Here is a 26,420-nt window from a genome sequence, read left to right as displayed (position 1 = left end):
AGTTCCAGCTACATGGGAAGGATAGGTAGAATGATCTTAGTCCAGGCTGATGAAGAAGGCAAAAGAACAAGATTCTGCCAGAAAAATAACTAAATAGCTTTCCTTATGGTCCTGGGGATGGAATCCAGGTTCTCATACATGCTAAACAAGCATTTTACCACTGAGTCACATCCCCAGCTCTACCCTTATGACACTTTTTACATTTACCTCATTATTTCACCTTTTAAAGCAATATCCATAAATTGGCTCCCCACTTGTCATCTTCATTTGTTTTTCTTTGGTGATATGGGTTTTTGTTTTTTTTTTTTTTTTGGCCAGTCCTGGGCCTTGGACTCAGGGCCTGAGCACTGTCCCTGGCTTCTTCCCGCTCAAGGCTAGCACTCTGCCACTTGAGCCACAGCGTCACTTCTGGCCGTTTTCTGTATATGTGGTGCTGGGGAATCGAACCTAGGGCCTCGTGTATCCGAGGCAGGCACTCTTGCCACTAGGCTATATCCCCCGCCCATGTGATATGGGGTTTTGAACTCAGGATCTTAAGCTCTCTAGTCAAGTGCTTTGCCGTTTGGGACAGTCCCTCAGCATTTTTAGATTTAGTTATTTTTCTGGTGAAGTCTTGGGCTTTTGCCCTTAGCATCAGCCCACTCTTCATCCACTATATTCTTTTTTTTTTTTTTTTTTTTTTTACTGTGGTGGTGGCAGGTTTTAGGATAGATTTTTACTAGTGTATCTTATTTGTACAAAAAGTTTTCACTGTGGTATTTGCATACATGCATATAATGTACTGGGATGAATTTCACTCCACTACTCCTCTTTATCTGCCTCCCACCTTTTAACACAATTTTAATGTTTTTCACTATTCTGTTTTGATACGTGTGTGTGTGTGTGTGTGTGTGTGAATACTTTGATCTTAGTCCCCCTTCATCATTTTGATGTTGCTCCCAAGTCTCAGCAAAGCTCTTAGGCCTTACACAATAGATATTTTACATATTTTTAATATATTTCCTTAGTTCAGCCTCATTGAGAGAGATTTGCACATACTCAGGGCTGCCCCCTTGCCTGGAAGTAAGTCTAGGTTGTGACTTCTCCCTCCTTCCAGTGCAGGTTGCAGCACAATGTTACAGTCTGTCATCTTTATCACCTGCTCCCCCCAGTTTTTAAATGGTAAACAAAATTTTCTCAATTTTTGTAAACCCTTAGACACTTGAAGTTGTAAGTCATACCCCTATAAAAAACTTCCTTCATGGGTAGACACTGGTGGCTCATGCCTGATATAAGCAACTCAGGAGGCTGAGACCAGGAAGATCAAAGTTTGAAGCTAGCTCAGGCAGAAAAATTGGAGAGGCTCTATTCCAACTAACCAGCAACATGCCTGACTAGAGGTATGGTTCAACTGATTGGTAGAATGCCAGCTGAGCAAGTAAGCCTAGCAAATGTGAGGCACCCCTGCACACCCACACATCCCCCCCTACTAAATGTGTGAAGTTGATGTTGACTTCATTCCTTAAGAACAGAGCTTTAGGCATTTGTTAGCTCCATTTACTATAGTCAGGATCATGAATAGATAGGATTGTAGCATTGGGCTTTGATTGTAGGCTTTTGATCTTGGCATTTTTATTCCAATATTGCTGTTTGTTTTATTTTGTTTTTTTCCAATCCTGGAGCTTGGACTCAGGGCCTGAGCACTGTCCCTGGCTTCTTTTTGCTCAAGGCTAGCACTCTACCACTTGAGCCACAGCACCACTTCTGGCCTTTGCTATATATGTGGTGCTGAGGAATCAAACGCAGGGCTTCATGTATACAAAGCAAGCACTCAACCACTAGGCCATATTCCCAGCCCCAATATTGCTGTTATAAATGAGATTTGAGTAAATTTTTATTCTAAAAGTGACCTGTCAAACTATGAATTTTGTCATTTGTTAGGGATTCATTTTTGCTTATTTGTAGTAAATATTCTGATGGGGGAAGACATTTTAATGGAACGTTTTGTTTTATTTTTTTTTCCAAAGAAGAGACAATTTTCTCTGTACTGGATTGACTTTAAATTTCTCCAAGAATCTGTTTTTGTTTTTAATGAGAGGAATGAATAACTGTATGTAGTCAAGGAGATAGGGTCATTACTGCAGTCCAAGAGTTGAAAACATCTAGATGTGTCACGTTATTAATTAATCTACTGCATTATTTTTCCATCTGGTCTTCAAACACAGTCCCTTGCTACCCTGGTTATTACCAAGTAGGATAATTGATCCCCCAGAGACCTTCAGAGTGACACAATTCAGAACTACAAAACAAGGCAGAAAGTAGCCTATATTTGATAACATTCATTTGATAACACTCACTTATAAAGTTAACCAACTCTTTGGTGACAATTTAATGATGACTTGCAAGCTAACACATAACTTAGTAAACATAAGAAAAAACCAGTGAGATGGAAATTCTTGAGTTGTTCTGTTTTCGTTTTGCTTTTGTTATTTTTATGAAGAGAACCTTAACTGTTTCACACTGTATTTATTGTTGCCAGTTCCTCTCCTTCCAGTCTCTCCATTTGTCTATCCCTCCTTCTTGACCTCCTCCTTGACAGCACATGTTCCAGCTTTTGTTGAACTGTAAGTTTATTGTTCAGAGGAGTTACACTATTGGAATCTTCCCCTGTGTATATCATACTTTGGTCAATTTGTGTGTATTTGCATATTACAATGTATTTTTATATATGTTTGTAATTTAGATCTAACTTCCAAATATGAGAGAAATATGTGGCCTTTGTCTCTCTGAGTCTGATTTACTTGACCTAATGTAATTTTTTCTAGGTCCATCCATTTTCCTGCAAATGACACAATATTAGTCTTCCTGATGGATGAGTAAACATTCATATCTCACACATATACATAGGTATGCACACATCTATCTGTCTATCAGACTGTCTGTTAGTCTGTCTATCTATCATTATATTTCATATTCCTTTGATTCACTCATCCAATGTAGGGCATCTGGGGCTGTTCTCATTAGCTTAGCTATAATGAATAGTGCAGCAATGGACATGAATGTGCAAGTGTCTTTACTGAAGCCAAACCATCTTGTCTGTGAAATTTGGAAAATAAACTGAAACAGGTAGAGTTGCCAGTTTGATTTAATCATTTGCATATAATGTATATATAAACATATATATACATAATATTACAATGAACCCCATAAGTGTACATAATTATAGTTTGTCAACTAACAATGAAATCTAAAAGGGAATAGAAAGGGCATTGTTTTTTGACAGTATTGTCCATTTTAACTCAGGATCTTAAGCTTGTTAGGCAGGCAATCTACCACTGCCTCCTGTGGAGGATTAGACACTTTGGTAGGTGGTTTGCTGTGAATTCAGGGCCTGGGAACTGTCCCTATGGTTTGCTGCTTAAGGTTAGTGCTTTACTACTTGAGCCACAGTTCCATTTGTGGGTTTTAGGCAGTTAATTAGAAACAAGAATCTCATGGACTTTCCTGTCAGGGCAGCTTCAAACTGCAGTCCTCAGATCTCAGCCTCTAGCTAACATTACAGGAATGATCCACAGGCACCTGGCAGAATAGACACCTTCAAGGCTTGCTCTTAATATCTAAATATAGCACCACTCTTAATACAATATTGTCAGGTCATTTTCCTCCAAAGTGTTACTTATTTGCTCCACCCTGTATCATGCCAGGATTTTACCAACTTGTGGTGCTAAATGGTGTTAAGCCTTATTTTTTTCAATTACTAGGAAGATTATCAAGTTTAAAATATTTACTAGCTCTTTGCATTTCCATGGTTGTGAATAGCTTATTCACTTCCTTGGCCTGTTTAGTTGCTGCTAATTTTTAATTGCCATTCAAACAAAAGCTTTAAAGAAATTAATGGAGGTAGATTTGGAGTGCTTTGGATCTGGGTGGGACCTTTTGGAAAACACACTGTGATTTGCTGCAGATAAACTTTCCATGTACTTTCTTTCTTCAAAATATTGGCCTTTGCATCCACCAAAACAGCAGCTCAAACATGTATCATAAGCCCATGGCCACACACAGCCTGATAGGTTGCATAGGTAGAAGAGTAACTAATCCTTTTAAGATTTAGACAGTTGTTGGTTACCAACCAAAGAAAGGTAGCCAAATACGCCAATTTCCTATGACCCTTAAGCAGAGCAACCCAAAATAAGTGGGCCAGATGACTACAACATATGTTAGGTTACTCTGTCACTGGGGAGCCCATTCTAGACTACAGCACCATGACTTTAATGCCTGCAACTGTTCACTATGAAGTGGGGCAGAAAGCCACCTATCTCATTAAAATCCAAGAAGCTGTAAGTATCTGTTTCATGATCACTTTCCAGAAAACATGGAGGGGTGAATAGGAGATGGCTTTCTAGTAGTCCTCCCATAACTTCCATGCTCCCAGGTTCTGGAAGGATAGTTGCCCATTCTGTCAAAATATGCAACATTTGTGGACCATCATGATAGAGTGATTCCTTCATGCTCTACAAGGAAGAAGTCTTAGGATTCCTTATAGACATTTCTTTTCAACTTAGAAGTTTTGAGAAAACTTCATTAAGTGTCGAACAAGCCACTTTCTTCACTACATACAAGAAAATCAATATAAACCTCATTGCTACTGGTAATAATAACTACTTTGTTGCCAGGAAGATCTTGAATATTGTGCATCAGATCCTTCCTTTTTTGTTTTTTTTTTTGGTCAGTCCTGGAGCTTGAAATCTAAGCCTGGGTGCTGTCCTGAGCTCTTTTGCTCTAGGCTAACACTCTACCACTTGAGCCATAACACGACCACTTTTGGCTTTTTCTGTGATTAATTGGAGATAAGAGTTTCATGGACTTTCCTGCCGGGGCTGGCTTTGAACCTTGATCCTCAAATCTCAGCCTTCTGAGTAGCTAGGATTATAGGCAAGAGCTACCAGTGTCCAGCCAAATACTTCAAGAGATTTGAAGCCGGGCTGGGGATATGGCCTAGTGGCAAGAGTGCTCGCCTCGTATACATGAAGCTCTGGGTTCGATTCCCCAGCACCACATATACAGAAAAACGGCCAGAAGTGGCGCTGTGGCTCAAGTGGCAGAGTGCTAGCCTTGAGCAAAAGGAAGCCAGGGACAGTGCTCAGCCCCCTGAGTCCAAGGCCCAGGACTGGCAAAAAAAAAAAAAAGAGATTTGAAGCCTAATATGGCCCAGGAGCAGGAACATGAGTTGACAATATCTTGTCAGACTTACAAAGGCCTATGTCATCTCATTAATGGTGTCCATTGAGAAAAATAGGCTTAGCCTGAAGGATTTGGTACAAGGAGCACAGCTAGCTGAGAGACTGTAGAAACATTTCTTTGTTACAAAAGTGGAATGAAACAAGATGTTACAGTACAGGTATAATCCTGATTAGATATGCTTTGTTCCGGCTCTGTTTCTATCAGTCTAAAAGCTACTGTGAAAATATCCTGTGTCCCCTGGGAAAGTTGTTAAACCCAGAAGTCTAATCTCAAAGGCCCAATGGCTCCTCTGATAACTGTATACAAAACTTCTCATCCAGGGAGATGTTGCAATGTGACCACAAGCTGAACAAAAAGCAACCATCATTCTACATGAATGAAGAAAAATAACCCCCATCTATAGCCTGGGGTCATTGGCTAAGACTGCCCAAACAGTACTAGAGAATGAGTGGCTGAGATCACAAAAAGATGTGACTACCAGGTCTGGAGACCTTCCAAGGTCAAGATGAAGTTGGCTCATCTAAGGGTTAGGTGGAATGTCTCTGTCCCTTAGATTTTTCACTGGTGCACTGCCACTTGAGCCACAGTTCCACTTCTAGCTTTTTTGCTGGATAATTGGAGATAAGAGTTTCATGAACTTTCCTTCCCAGGCTGGCGTTGAACCACCATCCTCAGAACTCAGCCTCCTGAGTAGCTAGGATTATAAATGGGAGTCACTGGTGCCTGGCTTACAATACTATTTTGAACTTATTTCTATATTACATAAATGTTGATAAGTCTCTATTGTGTGAGTTGGGAATCTTCAAGATGTAAAATAGGGTATACATGGAAAGACGAAAGTAGCTCAATCTCCCATTTATCATGAGTAAAATGGGAAGCTCTTTTTTAGAGTTAAATCCTAAGAGTCAAATAAGATTTTCTAACACACTCTGATTGAGCGTTAAGTTTTATTTTGGTTAAGTTAGTTTATCTTTTTCCTGAAAAGTATTAAAATAAATATTTAGAAATGGAAATTTTAATAGAACAAAGTATATAGTTCAGAAACTATTCTTTAAGTATAGCTTCCATTGAACTGCTTTGATGTGAACATTACTAGTATTAACATTACTGACTGTCATGGCCTTGGAGGTCTGTACTTCACATTATTTATTGTCCTTTTGGTCTCACATTAAGTCAGAGTGGTCTCCAATGGCCAATGCAATGCAGAGAAAGTGATGTGTAGCTTCTGAAGCCAACATCATGAGAGGCCTCACTGATCGGCCTTGTTTCTTATCTGAGTACATTGGAAACTGTATATACTGGTATTAGAACTAGGGCAGTATGGGGCTGGGGATATAGCCTAGGGGCAAGAGTGCCTGCCTCGGATACACGAGGCCCTAGGTTCGATTCCCCAGCACCACATATACAGAAAACGGCCAGAAGCGGTGCTGTGGCTCAAGTGGCAGAGTGCTAGCCTTGAGCGGGAAGAAGCCAGGGACAGTGCTCAGGCCCTGAGTCCAAGGCCCAGGACTGGCCAAAAAAAAAAAAAAAAAAAAAAAAAAAGAACTAGGGCAGTGAAAAGGAATATCAAAATTGAGAGAAAAAGGATAAAAAGACAAACGACTCCAAAAGCAATACTTGCAAAACCATTTGGTGTAAACCAACTGAACAACTCATGGGGGGAGAGGGAAAGGGGGACGGGGGTGGGGGGAATGAGGGAGGAGGTAACAAACAGTACAAGAAATGTACCCAAGGCCTAACATATGAAACTGTAACCTCTCTGTACATCATTTTGACAATAAGTAATAAAAAATTAAAAAATAAAATGTATTTTGTCAAGGTGATGTACAGAGGGTTTACAGTTTCATACATAAGCTAGTGAGTACATTTCTTGTCAAACTTGATACCTTCTCCCTCAATTTTCTCCCACCTTCCCTCTGCCTTGTCTCTTGAAACATTCACTCTTGGATCCCTGGGAACAACATATGAAATCTACTGCACTGAAAAGATGACATGAAGATTTCATGTAGAATGACTCCCGAATAGCTCTCCCTCCCAGCTCTTTGGCTGGTCCCAGCAACGTATCTGGATGTAGTGTGGAATACAATTGAATTGGTACTCCAGTACTCTGCTCAAAATGCAGATTCATGAGTACATTTTAAGCTATTTTAAGTTTTAGGTGATTTTGCAGCAATAGATAAGTGGAAAAAAACACACTCATTGCTTGCTGATTGCAGAGTGGGCAAAGACATGCTGGATAACTCAAGCAAGGGAAAAATTTCAGCCTATGTTGCTGGGGCAATTGACTTATTCATAATATATATATATATACATATATATATATGTACTGCTTTGGGAGTAGATTTTGAGGAGTGACTATGTGGTCAAGATATAGGGGATTTAGAACCATCTGGAGAGCTTTTGGCCAAGCATAAACCCACATCCCACCATTGGAATCCAGATGGATATGTACATTAAGATGGACATGAAGGGTAATCTTCTATGATAAAGAAGTCACAGAGTATAAGTAGCAAGAGAATGTAGTCCGGAGGGGGTAAAAGGATATGTCTACCACTGGCTAGAATTTGCAGAAGTATGCTGCTAGCCCAGCCTTTTTCTCATGGCCTATTCCTCATCTGCCTTTTTTTCTTTATTGTAAAGATGATGAACAGGGGGTAAAGTTACAAAAGTAAGGTAATGGGTACTTAAAAAAAATAAGAACCTTTGTTACCCTTCCCTTATTTTCTCCAGCTTACCACTACCCACTCCCCTCTTCCCCCAAGTTGTAATTGTAAAGTTCATTTCCAACAGTGTCTAATGAGTATCATTGTTGCATTAGTTCATCCTTTGTCCTGCTGTTTCTTACATTTCTTTTTACTTTCATGGATCAGATAAGAGTACATACGAGACAAAGGGTACAGAAAACTAAAAAAGAAAGAAAAAATAGAAATAACTGCAGATAGGGCATAAAAAGAACCTCTTGTTTCCAATCCTCTGGAGCTCATTTTGATTTGCTTCATTATATATGAATCTCACTCTTGAAGTTGCTACAATTATTGATTGACCAGCAATCATTTGACTATATTCTTTGAGAATCTGAATTAACTTATATAGGATCTGTAGCAAGCACTTGGCTCAAAAGCCAAGAAGAATTAAAGTTGTGTAGCAACTGCCTACCTTCTAGACAAGGAAGCAAAGAGCTGGTTTGGAAAAAGTAATAAGGAGAATTCATGGGGGGAGGAGCAAAAGGGAGAAAAATATTTGAGGAGGAAGGAAGGAGGGAGAGAAAATATTAGGGCAGCAAGCTCTGTTCATTGGCCTTCTTCCCTTTAAAATTTTAGTTTTACTTTCTCTTATTTGATTTTGGGTGCATATTAAGATGGGAATTAACAGAAAAGTGACTTGATCTTCTCTTTAATTAAAAAATGTTAGTGCAGTGTATAGGTTTGTTTCAGACTTGATGTCTTCATTAATGCCTATTTCAAAACAATGGGAGTTTTCCACAAATTTGTTGTATTATTTATGATGAACATTATTAACTGTGGGAAGCAACTCCCATAGGCCTCAGAAAACCAGAGTTACATCATTATCTGTCATGAACTAAAGAAGAATAAATAACTTTAAATAAGAAGTTGCACTAGGCAAAATTGGTTCTATTGTGTGTGTGTGTGTGTGTGTGTGTGTGTGTGTGTGTGTGTGTGTGTGTGTGTGTGTACAGTCCTGGGGCTTGATCTCAGGGCTTGGGGTATGTCCCCCAGCTTCATTTTGCTCAAGGCTAGCGCTCTCCCACTTGAGTCACAGAAAAACTTCTGGCCTTTTCTGAGTAGTTTATTGGAGATAGGAGTCTCCCAGTAGTTTCCTTCCCATGTTGGCATCAAACCATGATCCTCAGATCTCAGCTTTCTGAGTAGCTACAATTACCAGCATGAACCATCAGCTCTTGGCTCTGTTTTTTCCCCTCTAGTCCCTGTTCAGTCACTCACAGTTACCATAGGTTGTTCTCTGGAGGTGTCTGAAAATTTGCTTCAGGATATAGTGATCAAACATCAATGTTCTAAAAGTATAAAATGTCTAATGGAGATAAAATCCCAAAGTATTTTTCTATAGAACTTGCATTTCACTCTAAAGAAGAAAATATTTTATTGCATAATATCTGGAACTTAAATTTACAGAAATTTCCAGTACTGAAGTACTTGTATTATTCTTCTTTCTTGTGCAATAAAGCAACAGAAGTGAAAAGGGGAACATTCTTTTTTTGGGGGGTGTGGGGTCATGGGGCTTGAATTAGGGGCCTGGGTGCTGTCTCTGAGCTCTTTTGCTCAAGACTATCTCTCTATCACTTTGAGTCACAGGACCACTTCTGGTTTTCTGTTGGTTAACTGGAAATAGTAGTCTCTTGGACATTCCTACCAGGCTTTGAATCAAGATCTTTAGATCTCAGCCTCCAGAGTAAAAAGGGGAACATTCTTAATGCTCAAAACAGAGGATTATTTAGAATTCACGCTAGATGGGAATAAGTGTAGGAACATAAAAAATTGAAGCTTAAATAATCTACATTCCATATTATCCTGAAATATCAAACCTATGGCATAAGGAATACATTTGTGTTGTAGTACCATTTGCTCCAGTAGAATGAATATTAATGTTTGGTGTAAAATTTTTAAAATATCCTCAGACAAACCTTATACCATAGCACTTGCTTTGAACAGATCTGCTATTGAAAATTGCTATATCTTCCATTAGGCTACAACTAACTTGAGTTTTGAAAACCCCTTTGCTATAACTTTCTGTTCTCCCCCTCTTTGCAAAGGGTGGGGGATAGGGGAAAATTATGTTCTTCATTCACTTATTTGACAAACATTTTATTGAGCCCACATCATGGATTTGGGACAGGATTGGGGACTCAAAGTTACAAACCCTTTTAATATATATTTTTTGATCTTGAGGAATGACAGTTCTAAGAGAAAGCAATGGAGAAAGTTATTCTGAGTAAAATATAACATGTGCACTTGTGAAATATCATAGTGAACCCCCTTGGAGCAATTCATACACATTGAAATGAAATAAAGGAAAATAAACAGGCTGTATTTGGAAGATTAACTGCAAGAGGGGGTTAGGTTAACAAATGGGTGAATGAGGATGACTATGATCTAGTTTGTTGGCATGTATGAAAACAGAATAATGAAACCTGTTGGATCGTTTTAAGACGGGAAGAGGGGATAAGGGAGAGTGGCAAAAGTATGGTTGATCCGGATGCACGTGTACGTATGTGAAGCAGAAATGTCATATTGGAACCGGACTTGTACAACTACTGTATGCTCATAAAATACGTATAAAAAATCACATTTCTAATACGGAGACGGTACCAACTAATTATCTGACTAATTACTTGTGCAATTTTAGATCGACACATAAAAATTTTTAGGGCTGGGGACATAGCGTAGTGGCAAGAGTGCCTGCCTCGGATACACGAGGCCCTAGGTTCGATTCCCCAGCACCACATATACAGAAAACGGCCAGAAGCGGCGCTGTGGCTCAAGTGGCAGAGTGCTAGCCTTGAGCGGGAAGAAGCCAGGGACAGTGCTCAGGCCCTGAGTCCAAGGCCCAGGCCTGGCCAAAAAAAAAAAAAAAAAAAAAAAAAAAAAAAAAATTTAAGAAAGCACAGAAGTAGATGAAACAAGTTGTAGCTGAAGGTTCTGGAAGGGCGCCCAGGCCAGGAGATACAGGGCGAACCGGAGGGGTGATAACGGGGAGAAGGAGGGGAGAACACGAACTTCAAGGCCACCCGTATCAGCAGGCATTCCGGTTCCCCCGTGACAGGCATCACAAAACACGTCAAATAGACCTTCTTTCCGGGACTAGGGCTTGGAAACATTGCCAGGGGCAAATAGCCAAGATGATAAGTTCAACTTGTCACGGAGTTCCAGGAAGGGCGGACCTAGCAGCAGGAGGAGACAGAACTCCGTCGAGGTTGGCCCAGCTTTCGCTTTGGCCGAGCAGCCCCGCCTCAAAGAACTGACGTAGAGCTTGGAATGATTGGTGTAAGACTAAGCAGGCCTCTGTTAGTGTATTACGCAGAGCAGCTCTCTGGCTTTTGATTGGCTGTGTAGCTGTTAAGTGATCATTGGTCGTCAGGGCGACTGATGAAAAAAGAAGGAGTGTTAGGCCTGGCGGGCCACCCAGACCGCGGGCGGCTGGGAAGCTTTGCGGGGCTGTGTAGGGAGTACAGCGGGTTTGAGGTGACCAGGGTTCGCGTCACACTTTTGGAAGTGTCTAATACAGTGAGTCGGTCAGCAACACCCGCAAGCCAGGACCATGGGCTGTTTTTTCTCCAAAAGGCGGAAGGCTGAGAAGGAATCGCAGCTGGGGAACCAGGAGGAGCGGCCCAGACAGTACAGCTGGGACCACCGTGAGAAGGTAAACACTTGTAGCTTCCCATCTTCAATCTCAGCCCTCTCTAGCTGCCCGGTGGGGGCCCTTGTGGACTGGCGATCGCCGAGGAAGCTCACCTAACATTGCTTTTCTCTCTCCAACGCGAGTAGCTGAACTTGGGGGACACGACTTTTGGGGGATCATTTTTAGGGGAGTTTGAGTTAATGATCTGGACCTTGTCCAAGTAGATGAATCCTCCTGGAAGCTTTCCCTGGGCTTTGCACCCTGACTTGGGCTGACTTTCTGTCCGAGGATTGGGCCAGAGGAAGGGAGGGAGGGAGCCGAGAGAATGAGCTGGATCTCAAATCACCTTTTCACACAGGCAGCCCCCAGCGGGGTTTGGTCCAGTGGTCGAATTACACACACACGGGACCGATTCTCATCTTTTCCGCCACTTCTCTTCTGTGACTCTTTCTCTTTTGTCTGCCCTCCTCGGCAAATCTCTTTGGTGCCTCGTGGTCGATTTCAAAGCTGAATTTTCTCAGTTGCTAAGTGGATTGTTCAGTGTACACCTTTGCTCTCTCTCCTCCTCCAGTTTCTTGAGAGGAACAATGAAAGAATCAAGTCTTAAAAATGTGTCTTAAGACTGTAACGTCTAATTACCCGACATAAGCCAGCAATGTTTTATTATTGCTTTGTATGAATGAAAACACCCTTATTTTTACTTTTAGTCAGAAAACAAATAGCCTTTAAAAACAACAAACAAAAAACAGCCCATAGTATTGCACAAAACACACTTAGTCATTCATTTCATAATGGTTCCGCTTTCTACATAGTTCTTCAGTTGGGTTTTGTAAAAATTGGTTAGTAAAATAAGGACTTTTTACTTTCTATTTACTTTTTTTGCTGTTTACTTAAAAAAAGATTTATCTATTGTTTTTCTCTCCCAAAAAAATGAGAGATTTCTTTTCTAGCGAGTGCAGAGGAGCCGTGAACTCTTGGTGAATTCAGTGTACCTTGAGCCAAAAAACTTTATAGTGAGTTTGTTATTAATACTGTGATCCTGTAGACCTTCCTGCTTGAATGCCAAGCCCCAGCACATTTAATTTGTATAAACATTTTTCTCCGTGTTGGATTTAATAAATTGGAAACTTCAGAATTCTCAGGCCTATCTATCTCTGATTCTCAGACTCTTCTTAGGTCACATGAGATACTTAATCTCTCATAGGAAGCTTAGTAGCTCGATTTTTTTTTTTAAGAAGGAAAAGAAATGGTCATGTTTTCTGTTATATTGGATGAGATTGTACTTATCAAATAGAGTGGATGAGTTTTGAGTTTATTTACTCAGCCTTAGGATTTCTGACAATGCTCTTTAAACATGCCTTGGCTGCCACAGAGAAAGTTCTGTTTTCATTTTTAGTTTTGTTTTTAAAATCACAGGCTAAAGCTAGTGATTTTTAAAGCCCTTGATTCATTCATTGTTTCACAACAAATGGTCTTACAGTTTGGAATTTTTCATGTTAATCTTTCTTTTAGACTAATGTATGTGTTATTGTGTTGTTTCTTCTTTTTCTCTCTGACTAATTGGAAACATTGAAAAAATAGAATACTCTACTTCAACACCAAGTTTTTCTCCCCCAGATTAGTGTACAGTAAACTTTCTACTAGAAACAGGGGACATTTTTTGAGAATACTACTAGGAACTGAAGTTGTAGAGACATAGGGGATGTTACTAAATAGGTTAAAAAAAGCTCATGTTTGTAAGTGTGTGTATAATAAAAGTTGTAGTCTTTGTGTGTGTGTGTGGTGCTCAGGATCAAACTCAGTGCTCTGTGCTAGGTAAATGCTTTACCACTGAGCTACATATATAGCCCAAAATATAGTTTTAGAGCTAGACCAGACAGTTACCGTTCAACTTATAAAAACTTTAGATATAAAAACAAAATGAAATTCCTTGCAACTTGGAAAAGTAGTGCTCAAATATTCCTGACGTGGTTTAATCAGAATAACTTTATTAAGGGGCATCCCTTGGGTTTTGGCTTTCCAGTTGAGTAATTGGGTCAGCCTTGGGGACTGAAGGAAGGAGAAAAAAACCTCAATTAGAAAGAATGTTTGGGGACATGTGTTGTCATGGCAACGGATATACTGTTGTCAATAGTGGAAGCAGTTCATTTTTTGTTGCTGCTGACTTCCAAAATGAAAAGAACTTACTGTACAATTACTCTACTGACGTGATGGGAAATGCATTTGGATGTTGGATTGATGTTGAAATTATTTGGAGGGCTGTAGGCATGTGGCTCAAGTAGTAGAGTACTTGAGTCCAAACCCCAGTACTGAAAAAAAAGTTACTGTACTGAATCATTTGGAAAAATGCTTATCTGTATATTTATATTCTACATTCACTAGTTAAGAATTTATTTAACATGCATGTATTCAAATACCAAGGAAAATCCAAAATTCTAGAATATATTCCAGCCCTCTAAGAGCTTATTGGAGTTTTAAAGTTAAAATAAGAAATATTTACCAGGCACCAGTGACTACTTAGAAGGTCAAAATCTGAAGAACAACGTTCAAATCTAGCAGAAAAATCTGCAAGACTCCATTTCCAATTAACCAGCAAAGTGTTGAATTGGCTCAAGTGGTAGAGCACTAATCATGATAAAAAAAAAAGCCAGGTAAGAGCACAAGGCCCTGAGTTCAAATCCTGGTACCAACCTCTCATTCAGTTAAAATGAAGTCCTTCATCCCAGAACTCTTCCTCACCAAGAGAAATGAGGATTCATTCTCTAAGTGATGGCTTCAGTATGAAAGTTGTGATCTAAGTATGAAGGATACAATTGTGTTTTCTACATAATTGTATCTATGTCTCATACTTGATTTTTTATCTTATACTTTATAGACATAATAGTTAACAAAGATCTTGTATTAGACACTTAATTGTCTATTGTTTAACTTTGGGTTAAGCCACGAATTTGTGCATTTCAGGTTCCTTGCCTATCAAGTGAGGCTGTGCTAAAGAATCCTTCACTGTTGAATAAGCTAAAGGCCTGTCCTGAAGAGGAGAGGTTAGACGGCCATGTTCATCTTCAAGGACAGAGCTTTAAGCAGGTCATAGTTCCCAGAATTAGCTGGGTGTAGTGGTTCACACCCATAATCCTAGCTATTCAGGAGGCTGATGTTTGGAGGATCACAGTTTGAAGCCAGCCGGGACAGAAAAGTCTGTGAGAATTCATCTCCACTTAACCAGCAAAATGCCAGACTGGAGGCGTGGCTCAAGCAGTAGAACTCCAGCTGTGATTGAAAAAGCCAAGCGAGAACACAAGGTCCTGAGTTCAAGCCCTGGCACAAAGAAATCCCAGAGTTGTTCATCAACGGAAGGGGTAACTTTGTGAGGAACTGATCTCTGTGTTTGAATGTCCAAAGGTTAAGACAGTAACCTGTTAGAATTTTAAAAAGTGTCTGCACTGAGGAGGCTAGATGCTATATTAATATTCTTTTAAGTATGGAAGATAGTCTAGTTATCCATTGTTGAATACTAAACCATCCCAAAACTTAATAGTGTAAAACAATGGCATATGTGGAAATGTAACAATGAAATCCTCCATGTATAACTAAATCGGCTAATAAAAACTGTGAAACAATGGCAAGTATTTATTTTGTTCAGAACTCTACATTTTATGTAAGGCTAAGCAAGGGTGACTGTTCAATATGGCATCAACTCTGGGCAGCTTACCTGGAGTCTCAAGATTCTACCTTCAGGAGGACTTAACCACAGAGCTTGAGAGCAAGTAGATGCTAGCTTGCAGCTTGGAGCTCATCTGAAGCTGAGAGCTATATGCTGCCCTTGTAGCTGGGCCTCCTTACAGCCTAGTGCATAGGGTCCAAGATCAAGTGGCCCCAGAGAGTTTGGCAGAAATTGCTTTTTTCTTTTATTACAAAAAATAAATTTCATGATTTTATCCTAGATTCTCATGGAAGTCAAACTGCGGGGATGACTTTTAATAAAAAGATTTGTACTGCTGCTCAGCCGAAGAATAAGAGATAAACTTTTGTCTTCTATTAGGAATATAATGGTTAATTTAGTTTAGTAGCTGTAGGACATTAATACCAGATGAATTCCAGCCTCTACAATTTTTTTATTTTGAAAGTATATCCATCACTTTTTAAGAATTGTAATAAGTCCTCCTGTGTAATCCTAGTCACTCAAAAGCCTAAGATCTGGAGAATCTATTTGAGGCCATCCTGAGCAGAAAAGACTGAAAAGTCCATCTCCAATGTAACCTGCAAAAAGCTGGTTTAAGGCATGGCTGAAGGCTGAAAGCATGGCTCAAATGGTAGAGCACTACTCAAGCAAAAACAAGGTCCTGAGTTCATACTCCTATACCACAAGCAAACAAACTCCCAAAAACTAAATATACCCTAAACTAAGCTCACTTCATAAATGGCTCTTGTGAAAAAGAGCCATTATGACTTTTCCTTCTTGTAATTTTAGACACTGTGGAAATGAGAAACTTTTGCAAAATTATCATGAATCTAAGCTTTAGATTGCTTCTTGTTATTGTTTGTATTGAAGAACTCAGGAATTGTTGAGAAAGTAGAGCAACATATATCCTGATTTTCCTTTGAAGACCAGGTTGACAATCCAACTAACTTTATATTACAAAGATCTAGGAAAACTGGAATGTCCAGAGAAAATACGGATAGTAAATTACATGTAATTTCAGTATTGGAAGCTAGTAGGGAATGGATGTCAAATTCACATGTTGAACATCTTATCCCTTCTGTTAAGATTAAATGAGGTCATATGTTAGGGCTCTGAACTGGTAGGATTAGTGTCTGTATAAGAAGGCTCACCAGAGATCAAACACATATACACAGAGAAAAGTCCTGGTGAAGACAAAGAGAAGACTTTTACAGTCTGAGCTAACATTGGCTTCCATAACAAAATACCACAAACCAGATAACTCAAATAACAGAAGGTGATTTCTCAGAGTCCTGGAGCCTGGAAATCCCAAGATCACGGTGCCAGCAAGCTGAGTGAACAAGGCTCTTCTTTCTGTGTGCTGTGTCCTATGAGGATCTTTCTTCTATATGATTATTCTATTCTTTTGCTCCAGGAAAAGGAGGAGAGGAGAGAGAAAATCTCACATCTTCTCTGTATATTGTAAATATACTAACCCATAACAAAGCACAACCCAGTAATTTCAGAATAGATTTTACAGTGATATGGGTCAAGATAAATGAAACTCCTTTGTACCACTATTTGAGAATCATTGAAAAAGTAATAGATTTTATTTTTATTTTATTTTTGTATTTGAAATAAAAAAGCCTTAACTCCAAGTAATTTCTATAGTTGAAGTTTATCAGTTAAGTATTATACATCTTACAGTATGATTTATATCACTGGCTACACTGATACTAGCTAAATTCTTATATGTAACAACTATTGAATAATTCTTTTTGAGAATTTAAAAAAGTTATTGTAAAAGTGATTAAGGGGGAGGGAGATTATAGTTACATAAGAAATGAGTACATTTCTTTTTTAACCCTTACATCCTCCCTCATTTTCTCGTGCTTACCACTCTCCTCCTCCCTCCCCCCATGTTGTAAAGTTCATTTCCAACATAGTGTCTAGTGAATATTATTGTTGCATTAGTTCATTCTTTGCCCTATTGTTTCTGTGATTCTCTTTTCCTTCCATGGATCATATAAGCTTATATACATGACAAAAGGTACAGAAAACTAAAACATAAAGATAGAACTGCGTACAGGACACAGTAAGAACCACTTGCTTCCAATTCTTGGAGTTCATTTTAGTAAATTTCATTATATATGGTTATATATGGTCCTATGCACTTAGCAATTGGGCTATTGTGATCCCTTGCTAAGAATATAAATGATTTTTTTAATTCAGGCACTATTTCTTTACCCAGTTCTCAGATAAATATGCATTCAAATGTTCAAATTATTCTATGCTTTAGGAAAAGATAATTTATCCAGCATCTTGAATCTCAAATAAAACCTCAGGAATATAGAACACATAATTTTGCTTCAATGTTTTAAGAAGCTAGGCACCTTGTAATCCTACCTACTCAGGATGCTGAGATCTGAGAATCAAGGTTCAAAGCCATCCAAGGCAGGAAAGTCCATGAAACGCTTATGTCTAATTAACCACCAAAAAGCCAGAGCTTTGGGCCAAGTAGTAGAACACTAGCCTTGAGCAAAACAGCTCAAGGACAATGCCCAGGCCCTGAATTTAAGCCCCAGGACTGGCACAAAAAGTTTTAAGAAATTTCTGATACAGTGAGATAAACCACAAAATGAAGCCTTTGTGGAGTCAGGCCAATGCCAAGGCTCCTCTCCCCTATTCCTGTTCATGGCACTTTTGATCCTACCACCCATACTATAGGTCATGGATTGGTGACAGGTAGACAAGCAGAAAACAACAAGAAAATGTTTTTGTTTTTTTTTTACCCTCTCTAAGGTCTAAAGCAGAACTGACTTTGAAACCACTCTTTCCTGTTCCTTTTTCCAATTTGAAGGTCTGGACTAGATGAAGATCCTATTGGCCTGTTCCATTACTGCATTCCCATCCCCCTCTGCTGACTTTTCCACATGGAAGAGAGCCTTAGTCTCCTTTTACTTCATGTATGGGAGAGAAGATGATATCAAGTGGAGGTCTGGGGCATGGCTCAAAGGGTAGATCTTGCCTAACCCTGTGAGACCCTGAGTTCAAACTCCAGCACCACTAAAAAAAAAAGACTGAGAACATAGATTAAAAGGAATTCATCTGCCAGGCTTTATATTCATTTCTTTTATTTTCCTACTTTGAAGTTGGCCAACTTGAATAGTACCACCAACCAGATCTCTAAGAAGACAATTTTGTTTGCAGTGCAATCAAACCCAAAGCCTGTGTATGGTCGGCAAGTGATCTACCACTTAGTTTTACTCCTATTTCCTATTTTATTTGTGGCTCTGGGCAGCTAGGCAGATGCTCTTACTTCTGAACCATTCCTCCAGCACTGATTTTTGCTCATTATTTTTGGGATCTCAATTCCTGCCCAAGTGTGTGTCGGGGCACGATCCACATATAGGCTTCCTGTATAGCTATGACAAGGGATACATACCACCATGTCCAGCTCTTGTTTCAGGAGAGGTTGCATGACCTTTTTCTGCCTAGGCTCACCTCAAACAGTGATGCATCCTGTTTCAGACTCCCAAGCGGTATCCAGCTTCCTATGTTGTTCTTGATCATTATCAGAGTCCCATTTCTTTGGCGATGGAGTGGAGGGTAAAGAGAAGCCTCAAGTACCCCTTAACTGAATGAATGTTTAATCAAACTTAGTTATTATTCACAAAATAACCTTAGATCCCCTGCCCCAGGTAACCAGGATTGGATTACAGGTGTATGTAGAGTGCTCTGGGGTGGCAGGCACAGTTGTGGTTTCCTTTTGTGGAGCTTATGTTTTAGTGGAAGGACAGGACAAACAGACTAAACAATTCATACACGGTAAGTTTTAAGAAAGCTAAGTGTTTTGGAGAAAAATAAGGCAAAGAGATCATGTTGGGAGAAATGCTTATTTTCAATAGACTGGGTGCAGGATTCCAGCCAAACATTTATGGTGTTATAGGGGACAATGACTGTAGTTAATATACCACAGGTAATTCAGAAAAGGAAGCATGGTTTTGTTTGATGGAATCCAGAAATGTTTGACAGTTGGTCAGATAGAGCTGGGAAAGGAATCAGAGAGCATGTGCATCTCAGCAAATTCTCCATATTGGCTGAACAATGATGTATCTTCATGGAGGCTAGCTAAGTAACTATCACAGTGATGCTTTACATGGAAAGATTTCCCAATCCTGAGCCATTTTCACACAATCTGGGATATATCCACACTGGTGTGGCCTTTTCTTTTGAAAAGGATTAGTTTAATTTGCTGAGCGTTTCCCACTCCCTCAATATGAGCATCAAACAAAGCAGAAATTCTCTTCTTTTGTTCTATCTCAGGCAATTGTTGGCAGGATAGTAGCATGGACTAGAAATGTTTCCCTTTCTTTTGTCCCACCCCTTTGTTATGGCTGTCCTGAGGCTTGAACTAAGGGCCTGTGCACTGTCACTGAACATTTTTACTTAAGGCTAGTTCTCTAGCCCTTGAGCCAGAGCTCCATAGCTGGTTTATTGGAGATAAGAGTTCTACATACTTTGGTGCCTGGGCTGGCTTCAAACCTGATCCTCAGATCTCAGCCTCTTTATTAGCAAGGATGACAGGTGTGAGCCACCAGTGCCAGGTGATACAAATATTCTTTTTTTTTCCAGTCCTAGGGCTTGAACTCTGGGTCTGGTCACTGTCCCTGAGCTCTTCAGCCCAAGGATAGCCTTCTATCACTTGGGCCATAGCACCACTTCTGGTTTTCTGGTGGTTAATTGGAAATGAGTCTCATGGACTTTCCTGCCCGTGCTGGCTTTGAACCACAATCCTCAGATCTCAGCCTCCTGAGTAGCTAGGATTACAGGTGTGAGCTACCGGGGGCCCAGCTCATACAAATATTCTTAAACCTAAAAAATGCTGAAATCTAGAACACTCATTATCCTCAGAGTTTCAGATAAGAAATATTCATTGTATTACCTGTTTATTTAAGCTTTTAATTTCTTCTTGAGCTGTTTGTGACAAGTTATTTTTAAGGGATTTGTTCATGTACAAAATATTTTCAAAATTATCAGCATATAGTTATTTATATTCTTGTTTGGTTTTGTTTTTGATGCCAGTACTGGGGCTTGAACTCAGGGCCAGGAAGCTGTCCCTTCACTTTTTCACTCAAGGCTGGTTATCTATCACTTCAGATTTTTGGTGGTTAATTGGAGGTAAGTTCACCAATTTTCCTGCCCAGACTGGTTTCAAACCATGATCCTCAGATCTCAGCTTTCTGCATATCTAGGACTATAGGCGTAAGAGACCAGCTGTTTCCCATATTCCTTATTTTCCGTGCATGCGTGTGTGTTATGTGGTTTTGACTTAATTAAGGCTTTGAGCTTTACCACTTGGGCCATTCTTCTAGTTCTTTTTGCATTATTTTTCAAATAGTGTCTCACATTTTGCCCAGGCTGGAATAGACTGTGATCTTCTTATTTACACTTCTTGCACAGCTTGGATTGTAGATTCACACCTAGCTTTTTATTTGGTGAGGTGGGCTCAAATTTTTTTCTTCACTGGCCTTGGACTATGATCTTCCCAAGCTTTCTCAAGTTTCTAAAAATAGAGGTGTGAACCACTGGTGCCTCTCTAGTTATTCTTTTTGAACTCTATAATTGTATTCACATTTTTATTCATTATATTGTTCAGTTTTCTTGTCTCTTAATCTTTTTGTTGGATTTTTTTATTGGAACATTTTTGGGCTTTGCTGATCTCTATTACAGTTGATTTCTAAACCCTTAATCTCTGATATGATTTTGTCTTATGTGATATCTTAACATTTAATTGTAGGTATTTTTAAATTTTGTGATTTCTCCTTTAACCTATAAATTATTCAGCAATATACTTGATATTTTCAAATAGATAATGAGGAATTTTTTGGTGCTAGGACACTGGTGCTTGGACACTGTTCCTGAACCTTTTTGCTCAAGGCTGGTACTCTGTCACTGGAGACACAACTTCACTTCCAGCTTTTTGGTGGTTAACTGGATAAGAGTCTCACCAACTTTCCTTCCTTGACTGGCTTTGAACCAGATTCCTTGGATCCATCTTAGTAGCTAGGATTACAAGCATGAGCCACGGGTAGCCAGCTTAAGGATTTTTGTTTTGTTTTGTTTTTGCAGGTCCTGGGGCTTGAACTCAGAGCCTGGGTCTCTTTGTGCTCAAAGCTAGCTCTCTACCATTTGAGCCACAGTGCCACTTCTGGATTTTTCTGTGTAGTTTATTGGAAATAAGAGCCTCACGGACTTTCCTACCTTGGCTGACTTTGAACTGTGATTCTCAGATCTCAGCCTCCTGAGTAGCTAGGATTTCAGGTATGAGCCACCAATGCCTGGCTTCAAGGATTTTTTGAAGTAGCTTTTTTTTTTTCTTTTGGCCAGTCCTAGGCCGTGAACTCAGGGCCTGAGCACTGTCCCTGGCTTCTTTTTGCTCAAGGCTAGCACTCTGCCACTTGAGCCACAGTGCCACTTCTGGCCATTTTCTGTATATGTGGTGCTGAGGAATCGAACCCAAGGCCTCATGTATACGAGGCAAGCACTCTTGCCACTAGGCCATATTCCCAGCCCCCTTGAAGTAGCTTTTGCTATTAACTTCTACCTTGATTAAATATTAATCCAGATCATGGTCTGTAAGTTATAAATTTTTCTGAGGCTTTGCATGTAGTCTAGTACAATTATTTTTGTGATAAGGTCTTACTTTGTAGCACCGGCTAGCCTACAACTCTTAATCCTCTTTTCTTGGCCCTCTGAGTGCTAGGATTATAGGCATGTATCACCAAGCCTAACTGAATCCATTATTTCATAGTACTGAGATTTGAGCTCAGAGCCTCACCTGTGAGGCTGATAAGATAGCATGTGAGCCACACCTCCAGTCCTATTTTTACTGGCTATTTTTGAGACAGGGTCTTACTTTCTACCCATATATGTACCTGAACTGCCATTACCTACTTTAGGTTTTCTATGGTTCCTGGGATCACAGGCACAGGGTACCTCCAGCTTCCCTTTTTATTCTTTATTATTTTATTTTGTTGTAAAGGTGATGTACAGAGTGGTGATAGTTACGTATGTAAAGTAATGAGTGCATTTCTTGTCGAACTGTTACCCCTCTCTCACTTTCTCCCTCCAGCTTCCCTTTTGTGGAGATGAGTCTCATGAACTTTTCTGCTTGTGTTGGCCTGGCATTATGATTTTTTTGATTTCAGCCTCCCATAGCTTAGGATGACAGGTAGACACTACTACACCCAGCTATGGGCAGAGAAAGGGTCTCAGAAATGTTTCTACCAAGTCTGGCCTTGAACTCTGTGTGTGTGTATGTGTGTGTGTGTGTGTGTGTGTGTGTGTGTGTGTGTGTGAGAGAGAGAGAGAGAGAGAATGCGTGTGTGCGTGCATGCACATGCATACGTGTTCGCCAGTCCTGAGGCTTGAACTCAAGGCCTGGAGGCTGTCACCGAGCTTTTATACTGAAGCACTGTAGCCCTTGGCCCACAGCTCTACTTCCATCTTTTTTGGTGCTTAATTGAAGATCATAGTCTCATGGACTTTACTGCCCAGGCTGCCTTTGAACTGGGATCCTCAGATATCATCCTTCTGAGTAGCTATGATTACAATAGTGAACTACAGGCACCCAGCCTGGCCTTCAACTTTGATCCTCCCATTCTCAGCCTCTCAAGTAGATAGCCACCAGTACCCATCCTGACTTGATTTAAAAAATCCTTGGAAAAAGTAAGGTTACTACTCTCGTTGGATATGGAATTCAAACTTATTTGTTGACTGATTCAGAACTTCTATATTTGTTAATTTTAATTTTTGAGTATTTGACCTATGAATAATTGAGAGAAATTGGGCACCCGTAACTCACCACCTGTAATCCTAGCTACTTAGGAGGCTGAGATCTGGGGTTTGCCCAGGTAGGAAAGTCCATGGAACTCTTATTTCCAATTAACTACTCTGAAAAAGCCAGAAGTAGAGCTGTATCTTAAGTTGTAGAGTACTAGCTTTGGGCAAAAGAAGCTCAAGGACAGAGCCCAGGCCCATAGTTCAATCCTTAGGACTCGCAAAAACAAAAAAAAAAAAAAATTGAGAGAAGCAGAATTAGAAAATAGTCCTTAGAAGATTGTGAGTTTGAGGAAAACTTGGGTTGAATAGTAAGTTCCAGGCCAGCCTCAATGACCTATCAAGATCCTGTCACAAAAAACTAACAAACAAAATAATAACGAAATACTTCTGGGTGCAGTGACTCCTACCTGCAATCGTACCTTAAAAAAAAAAGGAACAAAAACAGCTCAAAACCATTTTTACAAAGGTGGAATGTGTGCTACAAGTGGCAGAGCACTGCCAAGTAAGTGTGAAAGCCCAGTACTATATAAAAAAACTTTATATTTTATTTTAGAGTTTGTTTTATTTGATTTTTTGAATTTGAGCAGGCATGGCTTTTAATTTTACTTTTAAAAACTTACTATTATTGTAAGAGTGACTGATGTAATGCACAGATGGATTGCAATTACAGGAGTCAGGTACTGAATACATTTCCTTTTATACAGTCTTCTGTTCCCTCCATTATTGGTTTAGAATTCAAGATCTAATTCAGAGGCTGTGCTTAGAGGGATCATGGAGGGGAAGCAGTTGCCCTGCTTAGTCTCTACCTGTTTAGCTCTCCATCAGCACATTATTTCTTCCTTGTCCTGGACCAGAGGTCCGAATTATGCTTTGTCCCCTTCCACATTACAACAGTGGTTGCTCATGGTTTCCTCCTTTTTTGATATTTTTCTCTTTTTTTCAGCATTTTAAAACTAAGCTACATTATATAGTTATATAGAACAAGGTTTTGTTGCTATAGTTTCCCCACACATTTACAGTAGATTCCAATCAGTCTCTTTTTGGTATTTTTTTTTTAATTTGGTTCCCTTAGGTTTGATCTCAGGCAATGGAGCTAGCAAGTATGCTCGTGCACACTGTCTTAGTGGAGACCAAATGGGAAAACTGTTCCTTTGTATATGTAGATCATCCAAAAGTCCTAGACATGGCACTTCTTGAACACCTCTTCCTACATGGGACTGTTTTGTCCCCTGTAGTTGTCATTTTTGTTCATGGCACCCCCAATATCCAATCACATAAGCCAAAGCAATGTCTTATTAAACCTGTGGGTAGAGATGATAGAAAATATTAGGGAACATGTTTTTATTAGGGAGCATGTTTTGCTTTGTGAAATGTTTTTCACATATATCCACAAATGCTCATAAGTCAGGTTAGACTGCATTGCTGGTAATTGACCTCAGAGTCCTTGCCTCAATAGGCTAGAACTGTACCATTTGAGCCATGCCCCCAGGACTTTCTTTTTTTTTTTTTTGGCCAGTCCTGGGGCTTGGACTCAGTGCTTGAGCACTGTCCCTGGCTTCTTCTTGCTCAAGGCTAGCACTCTGCCACTTGAGCCACAGTGCCACTTCTGACCATTTTCTGTATATGTGGTGCTGGGGAATCGAACCCAGGGCCTCATGTATATGAGGCAAGCACTCTTGCCACTAGGCCATATCCCCAGCCCCCCGCCCCCAGGACTTTCTTTATTGATTTTGTTTTTATTCAGATAGCTTATCATACTTTTGCCACTAGGAGCCTCAGGCCATGATTCTTTTAGCTCTGTCCTCTTTATAAACATATAGCCGGGATTATTGGAGTGAGCCACAATGCTTGGCCCTAAAGAAGCTTTACAGGTGAATTATCAGGAATGAGGTGTAGGTATACATGGATGTAATCCCAGAATTAGGAAGCATAGGTAGGAGGATCAAGGTTCAGGGCAAGGCCAAGCTAAAACATGAGACCCTATCACACACAAAAAACTAAAACAAAAAGGGCTGCATAAATGGGTCAAATGGCAGAGTGCCTGCCTAGAAAGGACAAGCCCTCAAAAATAAAAAGGGAATATGTAATATTAGAGAAAGCAAAAACATTTTAAAACTAGACTGGTATGTTTTTTGTACGTGCCATGCAAACACTGTACCACTGAACCAGCCCTCACTTGTGATAGTATATTCTTAGTTTAGGATTGATGTATAGGATTTGACAGGTACTTGCTAGAAGAATTGCTTTTTAAAGATGTGTTTTATTTGGGTTCTGGTGGCTCACACCTGTAGTCCTAACTACTCAGAAGGCTGAGATTTGAAGGTCAAGGTTCAAGGCCTAACCAAGTAGACAAAAGAGAGAGACTTATCTCCTATTAAGCAGCAAAATGCTAAAAGTGGAGTTCCTTCTCAAATGGTAGATTGCCACCTATGATTGAAAAGGTCAAGAAAATATGAAGCCCTGAATTTAAGTCCTAGTGCCAGTACACACACACACACACACACATGCACATGTGCACACACATGCACACACACATACACACAAATGTTCTTGAGCTAATCATGTAAATGTTTTGATTATGTAGATTCTAGGTAGACTAAAAGCCATTGATTATAGCAGTAATTATGTGGTTGTCACCTGGGTTAACCACGGTAGAACTCAAACCATAGTGCCATGCAGACTGTCCTTTAGCTGTGCATGCCCAGAAATGTAGTTCAATAAAGAGAAAAAGAGAAAGAGACAGACTGTCAGAGACAGAGATTTGAAATGAAAGTAACAAGCCCAGAAGACCACCTGGACACAGTGATGTAAAGAGAATTTATTGCCAGCGGGGCTGACAAGGCTAGTTCTCTCATTGGAGAGGGAGAAATGGCGCCTGTCTTTGTTCAGGGGTGGGCTGGGGAAGTACTCTGCCTGCACAGTTGGACACTGAAGATAGCTTGTAGGCAGGGCAGACCTTAGGTCTGGGTGAAGGGCAGTAATGTATGAGCCCCTGAGAGAGTTTCCTTTTCTTTGTGAAGGGCAGGGTGGAATTCAGGTCTGGGCAGAGGGCCTTCTGCTGGTGGAGCTGGGGGCTAGAGATATGTGCTGAGGGCCTAGGATGGAGACTGTCAAGTCCAAAATGGAGAACATACTAACATTCTCCCCTTTGTTGTTTACTAGGTATGGCTGGGTACTGGGCCAGGAGTATGGGTGGAGGTCATTTATTCTAGAGCTACTTCCTGCTGTAAAGGGGGAAAGTAGTCTGGAGTCCCTGATTTGTCCTTCAAATGGGTATCCTCCTGGGAGCATTTGGTTGACACTCTGATTGGTGAAGATTCTC

At 40.0% G+C, this 26,420-nt stretch overlaps 1 protein-coding gene across 2 annotated transcripts in view; it reads left to right on the top strand.

Annotated features, from left to right (window-relative positions):
- Positions 1 to 11,351: 11,351 nt before the first annotated feature.
- Rp2 (RP2 activator of ARL3 GTPase) overlaps positions 11,352 to 26,420 on the top strand; it is a 32,700-nt gene continuing 17,631 nt past the window's right edge. For both annotated transcript variants that reach the window (XM_048336185.1, XM_048336184.1), the window contains exon 1: positions 11,352 to 11,616. In XM_048336185.1, coding sequence (XP_048192142.1) covers positions 11,515 to 11,616 — 102 coding nt within the window. In that variant the 5' untranslated portion in view covers positions 11,352 to 11,514. The remainder of the gene's footprint in view (positions 11,617 to 26,420) is intronic.

This window comes from Perognathus longimembris, chromosome 28 (assembly GCF_023159225.1).
Source record: "Perognathus longimembris pacificus isolate PPM17 chromosome 28, ASM2315922v1, whole genome shotgun sequence".
Lineage (NCBI taxonomy): Eukaryota > Metazoa > Chordata > Mammalia > Rodentia > Heteromyidae > Perognathus > Perognathus longimembris.
Note: the sequence above shows the minus strand (reverse complement) of the source record. Positions and strands in the feature narration are given on the sequence as shown.